The sequence below is a fragment of the Sapajus apella genome, unplaced genomic scaffold, assembly GCF_009761245.1.
Source record: "Sapajus apella isolate SASKATOON/1434 unplaced genomic scaffold, GSC_monkey_1.0 scaffold23, whole genome shotgun sequence".
NCBI lineage: Eukaryota > Metazoa > Chordata > Mammalia > Primates > Cebidae > Sapajus > Sapajus apella.
The window spans coordinates 646,610-660,023 of record NW_022436963.1 but is presented as its reverse complement, the minus strand read 5'-3'; the positions used below and the strand labels follow the sequence as shown (position 1 = coordinate 660,023).

Genomic DNA, 13,414 nt, shown 5'->3' with positions numbered 1-13,414 from the left:
GGCTGAGGCAGAAGAATTGCTTGAACTGGGACCTGGAAGGCGAAGGTTGCAGTGAGCCAAGATTGTGCCACTGCACTCCAGCCTGGGCTACAGAGCGAGACTCCATCTCAAAAAATAAAAAAAGTCATTGTGAACTTACAGATTTAAACATATTTAATGAGATTCAGCTCATTGCAATCATTACTGATGCACAAATGTCCCATCATTGGCCATTAGGAGCTTCTTTAAATTGACTCCTAAGTCATTTTGACATAACCCTAGTATTCTTTCTTGATTTCTGATTTGACAGAATGTTTATCCCATCTTGGACACTTCTTGTCCTAATGCAGAATCCTTAAGTTCTGGATCCTAGTTCTTTTAAATTTTTTGAGACAGAGTTTCGCTCTTGTTGCCCAGTCTAGAGCGCAATGGTACGATCTCTGCTCACCACAACCTCTCCCTCCCGGATTTAAACAAATCTTCTGCCTCAGCCTCCCAAGTAGCTGGGATTACAGGCATGCACCACTATGCCTAGCTAATTCTGTGTTTTTAGTAGAGACCGGGATTCTCCATGTTGGTCAGGCTGGTCTCAAACTCCCGACCTCAGGTGATCCACCAACCTTGGCGTCGCAGAGTGCTGGGATTACAGGCATGAGCCACTGTGCCCAGCCCAAGCCTGGTCCATTTTATTGGGAAATGGTATTTCAGTACCCTACTCTGTGTGCTAGGGGTACTTATTATACCTAGATTGGTCTTGGTTTCTAGTCTTTGTGAGCAGAACTAGAAATTGTTTTTAAATATAAAACATATTTTTTTGGTCCCTGTAGTTCAGATTTAGAAATGTAAGGCTACTGCCTTAGGTTTTTTTTTTTTTTTTTTCCCTTAGTCACATGCTAGGAACCCTGGCCCTCAGTCAGTAGAGTTCGTTTTATTTTATTTTTATTTAGTTTTTTATTTTGACACAGGGTTTTGCTCTGTTTCCCAGGCTGAAGTTCAGTGGCTTGATCTTGCCTAACTGCAATCTCTGTTTCCTGGGCTGAAGCAATCCTTCCACCTCTCAGCTTCCCAAGTAGCTGGGACTACAGGGGCATACCACCACACCTGACAATTTTTTTTTTTTTTGGTAGAAATGGGGTTTTGCCGTGTTGCCCAGGCTGGTCTCAAACTCCTAGGCTCCAGTGATCCACCTCCCTCAGCCTGTCAAGGTTACAGCCGTGAGCCACCATGCCCAGGCTGTTTTTCTTTTTTTTTTTTTTTTTTCTTGAGACAGAGTCTTGCTCTGTCGCCCAGGCTGGAGTGCAGTGGCACAGTCTTGTCTTACTGCAACCTCTGCCTCCTGGTTCAAATGATTCTCCTGCCTCAGCCTCTCGAGTAGCTGGGAACTATAGGCGTGTGCCACCACACCCGGTTAATTTTGGTATTTTTAGTAGAGATAGCGTTTCACCACGTTGGTCAGGCTGAACTCCTGGCCTCGTGATCTGCCTGCCTCGGCCTCCCAAGTGCTGGGATTATAGGCAAAAGTGCCCAACTTAATTTACTTTTTCTTACAGGGTTTCACTTTGTCACCCAGGATGGAGTATAACAGTAGGATTATGGTTCATTGCTGCCTCGCCCTATTGGGCTCAGGCTGGGACTCAGGCACGAGCCACTGCACTCAGCTCTTTTTTATTTATTTATTTGTTTGTTTATTTATTTTTATTAGTCGTGTCTCCCTGTGTTGCCCAGGCTGGTCTTGAACTCCTGGGTTCAAGCAGTCCTCCCTTGGCTTCCCAGTGTGCTGAGATTATAGATGTGAGCCCCCACACCCAGCCAAGTTGATTATAAGTTGTAGAGAAGAGAATAAAATTAGGGAAGTGACGTCAGAGGGAGCAAGTGGCAGAGCGAACCCAGAGAAGTGGAACATACAAAAGTATGCCAATAAGTGTTCCTAGGAGAACCATTATTAAGAAAAGGAAGCCCAGGCATGGTGGCTCACACCTGTAATCCTAAAACTTTGGGAGGCCAAGGTGGGAGAATTGCTTGAATCCAAGAGTTGAAGACTAGCCTGGGCAACATAGTGAGACCTCATCTCCACTAAAAATAAAAAAAATTAGTTGAGTGTGATGGCATACAGCTGTGATCCCAGCTACTAGGTAGGCTAAGGTGGGAGGATTCCTTGAGTCTTTCCTTCCAGAGGAGGGCTGTTTTCGGCTCATCCTGCCTCTTGGGGGCTTCCAATATGTCTTAAGAGCAGAAAAGCTTTTCTCATTGCCACTGGGTCACAAAATAGCCGAAAGGTAGACACAAATAGAGTCAGGACTGCCTTAAATAGATGGAAGTGCGCTACAATAGAGAGCTAGCTTTATTCTGGCAAGAGCAACACAGAAGAGGAGTGTATCGGGCAGAATGTTCCTTTTTCTGCTTCCAGGAAGTGTCACACACTCTGCTTGCTTGGAGAATCCTGAAACCCTACAGGATAATACTATTTGCCTGCTGCTATATCATCATGCCCCCATTACCCAAATACCTGCATATTGACTGACTTCAGCACATGAAGGGGCCTTAGTGGTTATATCAAATGTCATCTTTCTTTGGTGCAGACCTTGCTGACCAGGGCTCTTGTTTAAATTACTGACCTTTGCCCATGCCTAGCTCTGGGTTCACTTATGAACTGGGGTCTTACAGTAATATCAGCTTTGTGAGGAGAACTTATAACAGCTCAAATACTGGCATATTTTCTCGGTGTGTTGGTTCACACCTGTATTTCTAACTGCTCGGCAATCTGGCAGGAGGATTCTTTGAGCCCAAGAGCTCAAGGCTGCAGTTAGCCATGATTGTGTCACTGTACCCTAGCTTGGGCAACAGAATGAAACTCCATCAAACTCCATCTCTTTTTCCTTTTTTTCCTTTTTTTTGAGACAGGATCTCACTGTCACCCAGGCTTAAGTACAGTGTTTTGGTCACGGCCCACTGTAGCCTTGACCTCCCAGGCTCAAGGAATTCTCCCACCTCAGCCTCCCTAGTAGCTGGGATCATAAGTGTGCACCATCACACTCAACTAATTTTTTTGATTTTTAGTGGAGATGAGGTTTCACTACGTAGCCCAGGCTGGTGTTCAACTCTTGGGCTCCAGTAATTCTCCCACCTCAGCCCCCAAAAGTTGTGGGATCACAGGTGTGAGCCACCATGCCTAGCCTTCCTTTTTTAAAAAAAGACAAATATTATAGAAGAGAGCCTGCATCTTAACAAAAAATGAAAAAAGAAAAACAATCCCCCAGAGTATCAGTTTCGTCTTTATCTAGAGAAGGAGTGACAATGGCCTTTTTAGAGAAGGTTGAAATGAGAGAAGACTTGGTGAGGGCAAACGGGCGTGCATACCAGTTCTTTGGGCGCTGGACCAACTTTGAAAATAAGCAAAACTCTGTATACTCTCAGAGAAGTATGCATATATACAGAGTCTGGTTTATAGTTTTCGGTACTTCATTGTCCCTTAGGGCAGTCTTTTTGCCTCATGTTAACCTTGGATTGGAGGGTAACAACAATCATATAAGGCTGTGGTTCTCAAGTGTGGCGTTAGAAATGCTCGTTATCAGGTTCTACCTCAGAAAGAAGTTGAGACCCAGCCATCTGTTTTAACAAGATTTCCAGATGGTTTTTGCCATACTTTGGGAGACTCCCCTGATGAATGAAACTTATACTCCTGTGTGGTCTTTATGTTTCACACCTTCCATATTGTGCCTTTGAGAGACTACCTGCCATCCTCTTGTTGTAGCAGTACTGTATTCCTCCTAGGCTATGTCCTGCCCAGCCACGTGACTGAGGAGATGCTCTGGGAGTGCAAGCAGCTTGGGGCTCACTCCCCCTCTACCTTGCTGACCACCCTCATGTTCTTTAATACCAAGTAAGTGTTCTAGAGGCTCCACTGCTGGCATTTGTCCAGTGAAGAGTGTGGAAACTATCCAAGAGGACTTCTGAATTCCTCTGACATATACTTGAGAAACTTTGAGCTACTGAAAGCCCTAGCCCCACTTGGCTGCATTTTGTTTGGCAACCAGTGAGGCAAACAGCCTTGCTAGACCCCTACCACCCATCTTGATGTGGCTCCTGCACTGGACACTGTGCTTGGGTATGGACCTGCCCAGATCCTGGGAGTGTGGGCATTGGCTGCTCTGAGGCACCAGTGGGCAGAGGGTAAGTCACGGTATCCTCCCGGCACCCTCTCCCTCTGCCTTGCTTTTACTTGTGATCCAGGTACTTCCTGTTGAAGACAGTGGACCAGCACATGAAGCTGGCCTTCTCCAAGGTTTTGCGACAGACAAAGAAAAACCCCTCTAATCCCAAGGATAAAAGCACAAGTATCCGGTATTTGAAGGCCCTTGGAATACACCAGACCGGCCAGAAAGGTAAGGAAAGGAGGCAGGGATGACAAAAACAGGTGCTTCTTGACATTCTCTGTCCTGCCTTTGTACCTGTGGGGCCAGTGATAAGTGTGAAGGTTGGGAGTTGCTGGATAAAATTCTCCACTCCCTTCTCCCCAGCCAAAAACTCCAAACTTTCCTCCTAGAAGCAGAGAAAGCCCCAGAGAATAGCTGCCTTTTCCCTTAGTAGTCACTGCCCATGGCTCATACCTTCCTCCCTGCACCCTGTATTTCCTAGTTGGACTGGCTGAAAGCCTAAGGTTCCTGATCTGGGCTTGAGGTAAGGCAGTCTAATGCCATGTCCGTGGTGGTGGGGATGTGTGTTTTATAGTTACAGATGACATGTATGCAGAACAGACGGAAAATCCAGAGAATCCATTGAGATGTCCCATCAAGCTCTACGATTTCTACCTCTTCAAATGGTGAGGAGACTTTGTGACTGGCTATCCATATGCACGTGTGTGTGTGTATGTATGCATGTGCATGCTCACTTGTGTGATATCACAAGGGAAAGGCATTCTCTAGTCTCAAACCAAGTAAAAACACTTCCAAAAAGCTAAATTTAGAAGCAGCCTTGCTCTGGCTTTCCAAAGGTGTGTGATTTGCCTAGCACTGATAGAAAAAGGGGTCCTGGGTCCCTACAGTCACTTTTCATGAAAAGGGTGTGGAGGTACAGAGAATCTACCTTCATCACACATTGAGCATGGCCCTGCTTCCTGACCTTGACTTTTTGTCACGGCCACCATTAGTCTAGGTGGGACTCCTCTCAGCTTTTTCTCCCTTTTGCCCATTCAGTAGTTTCTCATTACTCTATATAATAATCCTTTTATGGCAGTCAAGGCTTTTCACGCACTTCCCCTTGCTAACCTCATGTCTGTGGAGCTCTTAGTTCCCTAGCCACACTAGCTCCTCTCCGCTCAAGGGCATTATATTATTCCTCTTCTCAACTTAAACACAGCTTATCAGAGAATTTTTCCAGATTCTCCACCTCTTCCCTGTGGCTATTTCCTGTTTATTATTTTGTATTTGTGTGACTTTGCTACCTGTGTCCCCTCCTATCTGTAAGCCCCATGGGGTAGGAAATACTGTTCCTGCTCTTTTTTTTTTTTTTTTTTTGAGAGGGAGTCTTGCTTTGTCACCACGCTGGAGCGCAGTGGCGCAATCCCAGCTCACTGCAAGTTCCACCTCCCGGGTTCAAGCGATTCTTCCGCCTCAGCCTCCTGAGTAGCTGGGACTACAGGCATACGCCACCATACCCGGCTAATTTTTGTATTTTTTTTAGTAGAGATGGGATTTTGCCATGTTGGCCAGGATGGTCTTGATCTTTTGACCTTGTGATCCACCTGCCTCAGCCTCCCAAAATGCTGGGATTACAGGCTTGAGCCACCATGCCCAGCCTCTTTTTTTTTTTTTTTTTTTTTTACTATCAGCACCCAGTGCTGACCTGGCACCAGTAACCTTTAAACAAATCTTGAATGGACAGATGAATAACTACTGTTAAAGGATGCAGGGTGCCAAGTACTTTTTTTTTTTTTTGAGATGGAGTTTCAATCGTGTTGCCCAGGCTGGAATGCAATGGCATGATCTTGGCTTGCTGGAACCTCTGCCTCCTGGGTTCAAGCGATTCTCCCGCCTCAGCCTCCTGAGTAGCTGGGATTACAGTCATGCACCACCACACCCGGCTAATTTTTGTATTTTTAGTAGAGACAGGGTTTCTCCATGTTGGTCAGGCTGGCCTCAAAACTCCTGACCTCAGGTCATCTGCCTATTTCGGCCTCCCAAAATGCTGGGATTATAGGTATGAGCCACTGCACCCGGCCCAGGGTGCCAAGTACTTAATAGAGGTACAGCACAGTTGGGGAAAGGGAAATGAACCCAAACCAAGGGCCCCAGTGTCATGGCCATTGGGTAGAAAACACAACATGGGGCTGGGTGCTGCAGTGGCTTATGCCACCTGGGAGGCAGAAGTTGCGGTGAGCTCAGATTGTGCCACTGCACTCCAGCCTGGGTGCGGTGAACTGAGATCATGCCACTACACTACAGCCTGGGTGACAGAGCAAGATTCTGTCTCAAAAAAAAAAAAAAAAAAAATACTAAACACAACATGTGCAAAGACTTGGAGATAGACCTTCTAGGCAGTGAAGTTGACTTCAAGTAGGATAAGGATGGACTCATACGAGTCCATGGGAGCCCTAGGCTGGTGCAGTCAGTGATGGCTCGCAGCTGGCATGTGGGAAGGAGGGGCAGAGGGGAAGCAACCCAGCATTTTGGGCATTTGCACTAGTCCCAAAGTAGGACCAGGATGTAGTGTGTGTTGGCTGCATGCAGTTAAGTAGCTGTGCCACAATACCTTGGGGCCTTACTGTTTGCAGACAGCATCTCTGGGAGGTTCAAGGTGGGAGGGTTGAAGTTGTATTGGTGGTACCCAACTTTTATCCACATATCTTCAGCCCCCAGAGTGTGAAAGGCCGGAATGACACCTTTTACCTGACACCTGAGCCAGTGGTGGCCCCCAACAGCCCAATCTGGTACTCAGTCCAGCCTATCAGCAGAGAGCAGATGGGACAAATGCTGACCCGGATCCTGGTGATAAGAGAAATTCAGGAGGCCATCGCAGTGGCCAATGCAAGCACTATGCACTGAGATGCCTTGGCCATGGTGGAAGAGAAACCAGCCAGGAAAAACCAGACTTTCACACTAAAGAAGAGGCCTCCGTTTTTTCTTTTTTCTTTTTTTATTGGTGTAGTTATGAAGCCTTTCAGGCTGCTTCTGTTTAAAATGTAAAAGAAAACTTTGCCCCCTTTGCATCTTCATAAACATGCTGCGGCAGACTCCTCAGCCAATGGGGGCTTTGGGTTTCCTTGAGAATCATAGGTCCTAGAAAGTTGCTGGCTGACTCTTTTTTGGCCTGGGGCCTGGGGAAAGGGCTTGGACTGTTAAAAGAAATGTGGCCCCTTTCCATCTTCAAGAGAGATGGAATTAATGATGGATGGACCCTGCAGGAAATCTCCCCAGCCCGCTTCCACTGGGCTGACAGACTTCGCTGACCACAGGGAAACGATGTTCTTTTCTTTCTTCATGCTCAGACATAAACTTAGCATCTTAATGGAAGAAAAATGAGGGGAACTTCAATTATGATTTACTAAAGACAATTTCTATTACACCCTCCTTTATGACAAGTGACATTTTAGATGTTAAAGTAAAAACTTTACCATGCCTTTTTTTTTTTTTTGGGCCTATCATTGAGGCCTTAAAACCTGAGGCTCCTGTGCCTGATGGAATTCTTGTAACATACACTTGTGTATCATATAAAGATACCACTCTGTTTCTCTTATGTATTCTTACTCTAGTTGTTTATTAAGAATGACAAGCACGTCTTTTCAACATGCTAGTGAACAACGCCTCTTTATTTTGGGGAGGACCCCGGCGGGACAGTGGAAGCAAAGGCTTGTCTGTTAATTGAACGGGCACGGGTCCTGCAGGGAGTGGGGTGGGATGTGAAACCGCAGCTCCTCAGTTAGTAGGCCATTTCGTGCTGTACGCATGCGCCGGTTTTCCACCACCAGTCTCGTCCTCGATGCCGCGAGGCGGTTAGGCTCCGCCCGCGCGCGCTACGCCCTGACGTCAGCGTCGCGCGCAGCGCAGTGACGAAATCGGCTGGTTTATATTGGCGCGGCCCGGACGGCAGAGGTCTCTGCGGCGCGGTCCTCGGAGACACGCGGCAGTGTCCTGTTTTGGCCATGGCCGACTACTTGATTAGCGGGGGCACGTCCTACGTGCCAGACGACGGACTCACAGCACAGCAGCTCTTCAACTGCGGAGACGGCCTCACTTACAAGTGCGGGCCTTATGGGGCCCAGCTGGGCGAGGAGAGGGGCGGCACACTGGGCGAAAAGGCCAGATGGGGGCTTCCGTGAAGCCTTCTTGGGAGCGGGCGTGGGAGATAGGTTCCGGCAATTGGCCACCCACCTTAGGGTCTCACTTTGAGACATCTAGAGCGGGGCTTGGGGTACAGAGAAGCATCTCAATAGTGCTTGGAATTTCAGGCTGGAGACTCCATGCTCCAGAAACGTAATTGTCAGGGTGCCAGGAGCACTGATGACAGCTCGGTGGCAGAAAAGGTCCCCTGTCCCCATCTCCACCTTGTGCTGTGCCGTGCCTGTGACACACAGGCTCTGTCAGTGCGACACTGCCCACATGCCTTACGGGTTGATCTATGGGGATGGAGTATAGAGTCTCATCCAGCCATAAGCCTGAGAGCTTTACTCTCAATTCACTCCCTTCCCTCGCAGTGACTTTCTCATTCTCCCTGGGTACATCGACTTCACTGCAGACCAGGTGGTGAGTATAATCAGGAATTGGGTTCTGAACATCAAGGCGAGGTAAGGTGCTACTGTCACCTGGTCTTGGCTACCTCACCAGATTGGGTTTGGGGGTGAATTTTATGGGATCATGTTACTGGTTAGCATGTAGGTCATAGAAGTACCTGTTTGTGGGGGACCCAGTAACACCTTGAGGTGTAAGCGATGCTTTCCCACACTGGTTGACCTTTATCTCCTCAGGACCTGACTTCTGCTCTGACCAAGAAAATCACTCTTAAGACCCCACTGATTTCCTCTCCCATGGACACAGTCACAGAGGCTGGGATGGCCATAGCAATGGCGGTGAGCCGCATGGGGTGTGGGGGTAGGAGCAAGGATGCCATCACCTTTCCCCAAAGGCATTCAGTCCTGCCTCTGGTCACTTAGTAATCCCTTTTTATCCTGTAGCTTACAGGCGGTATTGGCTTCATCCATCACAACTGTACACCTGAATTCCAAGCCAATGAAGTTCGAAAAGTGAAGGTCAGAAGGGCAAGGATCATTAGCAAGCACTCCTGGGAATTGCACTGAGGTGGGGTGGGAGTAGGGGTTTGTTCTATTAATTTAGTGTCCTTTCTTCCCACCATGGGATTCAATTACTGAGAAGAGCCTGAGATTCTGTTTCTTAAAGCAGCAGCAATAGACCAGGTAGACAGTGCCTCTAGCCCACCCATGTCTCCTCATAGATGTGTTGGTGTGATTTGGTCCTGTGGCACTGCCACAGGGATCATTAAGCAGAGACCCCATGCTTCAGATTAACAGCCTGATGAAAGTAGTTCAAAGATGCAATGCCCTTTCTCACCATCCCCTTCCAGAAATACGAGCAGGGATTCATCACAGACCCTGTAGTGCTCAGCCCCAAGGATCGCGTGCGGGATGTTTTTGAGGCCAAGGCCCGGCATGGTTTCTGCGGTATCCCAATCACAGACACAGGCCGGATGGGGAGCCGCTTGGTGGGCATCATCTCCTCCAGGGACATTGATTTTCTCAAAGAGGAGGAACATGACTGTTTCTTGGAAGAGGTGGGTGCCACTGGCAGAGTACAGCCAAGTTCTGGAAGCCCAGGATGAAGACAAGAGGCTTCTGTTGCCTGTATGACATCTCTGATAGCCTTTCCTCTCTGGGAAAGATGAGTGTCAAACCATATTTCTGACTCCTTCACTGGGAATGCTTTCAAACTGCCCAAATGCTTGCTAGTATTCATGTGTTCTTTGAAACCCCTAAGTCAGGGCTTGAGGTCAGCCCTCATTTTCTTGCCATTGTTCTTGTGTGGTCCTTCTTATTCCATAATGTAAGGGGCTGCTCCCTGTGCTGTGTTGTCCTTTCTACTCACCCCTCACTCAATACTATACTGCTTAGGAACTGCTGGGATCCCTTTAAGAAGGGTGGTTTGGGTGCAGGTGAATGAAGGTGGTGGTCCCTAGAACCTCACCCCTGAATTAGGCAGGGCATGTAGAGGTGACTGGCCATAGGCTGCGCATGGTGACTCACGCCTGTAATCCTGACACTTTGGGAGGCTGAGGTGAGCAAATCTCGAGGAGTTTGAGACCAGTCTGGCCAACATGGTGAAACTCCATCTCTACTAAAAATACAAAAAATTAGTTGGGCATGGTGGCAGTCCCCTGTAATCCCAGCTACTCGGGAGACCAAAAAAAAAGGTGACTGCCCATAGTCTGACTGGCCCTTCCTCATATCTCACCTTCCACGTAGATCATGACAAAGAGGGAAGACTTGGTGGTAGCCCCTGCAGGCATCACACTGAAGGAGGCAAACGAAATTCTGCAGCGCAGCAAGAAAGGTAAGTCCTAGAGTGGGAAGGGGCCTGAAACTAACACTCAGGGTCCTGATTCATGTCCTGCCCTGACCACAGGCAAGCTGCCCATTGTAAATGAAGATGATGAGCTTGTGGCCATCATTGCCCGGACAGACCTGAAGAAGAATCGGGACTACCCACTGGCCTCCAAAGATGCCAAGAAACAGCTGCTGTGTGGAGCAGCCATTGGCACTCATGAAGATGACAAGTATAGGCTGGACTTGCTCACGCAGGCTGGTGTGGATGTAGTGGTTTTGGTGAGCTGCTACACAGGCAGGTTGGGGCAGTAGGGGGAGCTGTCACATCACAGTCTGAGACTTACTTCCCGTCTCAGGACTCTTCCCAGGGAAACTCCATCTTCCAGATCAATATGATCAAGTACATCAAAGAGAAATACCCCAATCTCCAGGTCATTGGAGGCAACGGTAAGGCAAGATTGTGCCCTGAAGGATGTGTGGTGGGAGTGGGTAAGCTGGGCTCCCACTGTAACCTTCATGTGAGCATTTCCTTCACCTTAGTGGTCACTGCTGCTCAGGCCAAGAACCTCATTGATGCAGGTGTGGATGCCCTGCGGGTGGGCATGGGAAGTGGCTCCATCTGCATTACCCAGGAAGGTAAGAATATGCTTTGACAGGGCCCACAGAGACCCCAGTTTCAGGCCCCACATACCTTGGAGCCAAGCACTCTTATGGGAACAATAGAGTCCTCCAATAGGGGCAACCCTGGGGCCAAATTGGCCTCTTGGATGGGTGACATGGCTGGAAGCAAGACAAGGTCTTGTCATCCCTCACCTGCCACTCCCCTGCCTAGCCTGGCCTCCTTGCTCCTGCTCTGTGCCTTCTCTAAACTCTGGTCTGTTTGTTTTATTTAGTGGCTCCCAAGATCCCTCCAGACATAAAGTCCCACAGCCCCAAATGCCCTTCTACTGTCACGGGTTGCTATAGTAAGTCTAGCCCGGCCCACTGGCCCGGCCCAGCTGCCCACTGCCCGGCTGCTTGGTTGACTGTAGCTGTAGCTCCCGGGGTTTGTGGTGCTGATGGGTGGGCAGGGCCAACTGATACACAGACCATGGTTTGGGGGCTGTTCATGAACATAGCTCCTCTTCCTCCTGGGTGCTGATAGGGCAGGACCTCCTTCCCTAAGTAGGCCCTTTCTTGCCCACATCTTCTGCAGTAGGCATGGCTCAAGGACCAACTCTGGAGCCTGCTGTTCCACACAACCACTGCCCTTATCTTGCCTGAACTGCCCACCATTCAGGGAGGAAGGGCTGGGCCTGACTTTAGTGCCTCTGGGGACTAACTGCACGGTGACTCCTGCCCCATCTGATACCAGCTGGACGGGGGCTTTCCCGGCTGCCAAGACTGCATGTGCCTGAGGCTGCCCTGGGCACTGCACACATGCACGTGCACATGTGGGGGTGAGTGGAGGTCAGCACAGCTGTTTGTATTATTTAAGGTAGATGGGGCAGCAGCCATTCCCAGACACATCTCTTCCTCAGCCAAGCTGCAGTCCTGATGCAGATGTAGCCAAGAGCTCCTGGGTCCTAAATGTAGCTACAGAGTCTACTGCCTGTCCCGATTAACCCTATCCACCCATGTGTTCCTCCATCTCAACAGTGCTGGCCTGTGGGCGGCCCCAAGCAACAGCAGTGTACAAGGTGTCAGAATATGCACGGCGCTTTGGCGTTCCAGTCATTGCTGATGGAGGAATCCAAAATGTGGGCCATATTGCCAAAGCCTTGGCCCTTGGGGCCTCCACAGGTGAGGCCCAGTACCCATGAAGGCCAGTGGGACTCCCCCTGCCCCCGTGCTGCTTAAGCTCTGCCCCAGGCACTCCATCTGTCCACAGTCATGATGGGCTCTCTCCTGGCTGCCACCACTGAGGCCCCTGGTGAGTACTTCTTCTCTGATGGGATCCGGCTAAAGAAATATCGCGGTATGGGTTCTCTCGATGCCATGGACAAGCACCTCAGCAGCCAGAACAGATATTTCAGGTGGGACAAGCAGGCCTATTACCCCACCTAATCCTGCACTGTCTCATCTCTGCTGTGACCTTGCCTATGTCTCTGCCTCTCCCTGCAGTGAAGCTGACAAAATCAAAGTGGCCCAGGGGGTGTCTGGTGCTGTGCAGGACAAAGGGTCCATCCACAAATTCGTCCCTTACCTGATTGCTGGCATCCAACACTCGTGCCAGGACATTGGTGCCAAGAGCTTGACCCAAGTCCGGTGAGCTTGGGAAGCTGGGACATGGGTAGAGGGGCTGGTTCAGGGCCAGCTACCCACATTTGACTTCTGCCCCTCTTCAGAGCCATGATGTACTCTGGAGAGCTTAAGTTTGAGAAGAGAACATCCTCAGCCCAGGTGGAGGGTGGCGTCCATAGCCTCCATTCGTAAGTCACCCTGTCCCTGGTGGGGCCTCTGCCATGCCTCAGGCCTCCTTCCTCCAGCCTTCACCTCACAGGTGGTCCTTCTGCCTGCAGGTATGAGAAGCGCCTTTTCTGAAAAGGGATCCAGCACATTGCCTCAGTTTTTTTCAATAAAAGTTTAGAAAAAAAAAGGTGATGCCTGATCTTTGAGGTCAACAGACAGGTGGGGCCCTGTAGCTGTCACTACCACAGATGTACACAAACACAGCACTCTGATTTTCAGGGGGAACCTCAGGCCCTGAGATAAATGTGCTCTGTGGACCTGGAAGGGGGTAGTTCCAGGTTCAAAAAGTTCCTCCTAAGGCTGCTCACAAAACAGCTTTGACCAGCTGTGGCTCCTGGGGTTTCAGTCTCACACTGAGCTGCTTTTACCCCTCTGGCTCCCAGGGGGTCAAAGAACAATCCCTGGGACTGGCATTCACAGGGCATCCTATTAGGC

At 49.3% G+C, this 13,414-nt stretch overlaps 2 protein-coding genes and 1 long non-coding RNA gene across 12 annotated transcripts in view; 2 read left to right on the top strand and 1 right to left on the bottom strand.

Moving 5' to 3' along the window:
* The window catches only part of QRICH1 (glutamine rich 1), a 62,940-nt gene extending 55,178 nt beyond the window's left edge, over positions 1-7,762 (top strand). For all 7 annotated transcript variants that reach the window (XM_032289792.1, XM_032289795.1, XM_032289791.1 and 4 more), the window contains 4 exons: positions 3,751-3,859; positions 4,210-4,361; positions 4,708-4,798; positions 6,827-7,762. In XM_032289792.1, coding sequence (XP_032145683.1) covers positions 3,751-3,859; positions 4,210-4,361; positions 4,708-4,798; positions 6,827-7,019 — 545 coding nt within the window. In that variant the 3' untranslated portion in view covers positions 7,020-7,762. The remainder of the gene's footprint in view (positions 1-3,750; positions 3,860-4,209; positions 4,362-4,707; positions 4,799-6,826) is intronic.
* A 96-nt stretch (positions 7,763-7,858) lies between these two features.
* On the top strand, positions 7,859-13,101 carry IMPDH2 (inosine monophosphate dehydrogenase 2). Of its 4 annotated transcripts, none has more exons than XM_032289801.1 (15): positions 7,859-8,214; positions 8,669-8,717; positions 8,939-9,040; positions 9,146-9,220; positions 9,553-9,759; positions 10,448-10,535; positions 10,608-10,807; positions 10,885-10,975; positions 11,069-11,164; positions 11,422-11,493; positions 12,167-12,310; positions 12,369-12,543; positions 12,632-12,775; positions 12,856-12,939; positions 13,030-13,101. In XM_032289801.1, the coding sequence occupies exons 1-15, from the start codon at positions 8,117-8,119 to the stop codon at positions 13,049-13,051; spliced, it is 1,647 nt and encodes a 548-aa protein (XP_032145692.1). In that variant the 5' UTR covers positions 7,859-8,116; the 3' UTR covers positions 13,052-13,101. The 4 variants fall into 4 exon arrangements, with proteins under 4 accessions (XP_032145692.1, XP_032145693.1, XP_032145695.1 ...); XM_032289802.1 differs by having other exon boundaries at positions 8,039-8,214; positions 12,399-12,543; XM_032289804.1 differs by lacking the exon at positions 11,422-11,493 and having other exon boundaries at positions 8,039-8,214; positions 12,399-12,543.
* LOC116559271 lies at positions 9,948-10,276 on the bottom strand. The gene is made up of 2 exons (XR_004272402.1): positions 10,246-10,276; positions 9,948-10,164 (listed from the first exon to the last, which is right to left on the bottom strand). It is a non-coding gene; the product is annotated as an uncharacterized LOC116559271 (long non-coding RNA).
* Positions 13,102-13,414: the final 313 nt, after the last annotated feature.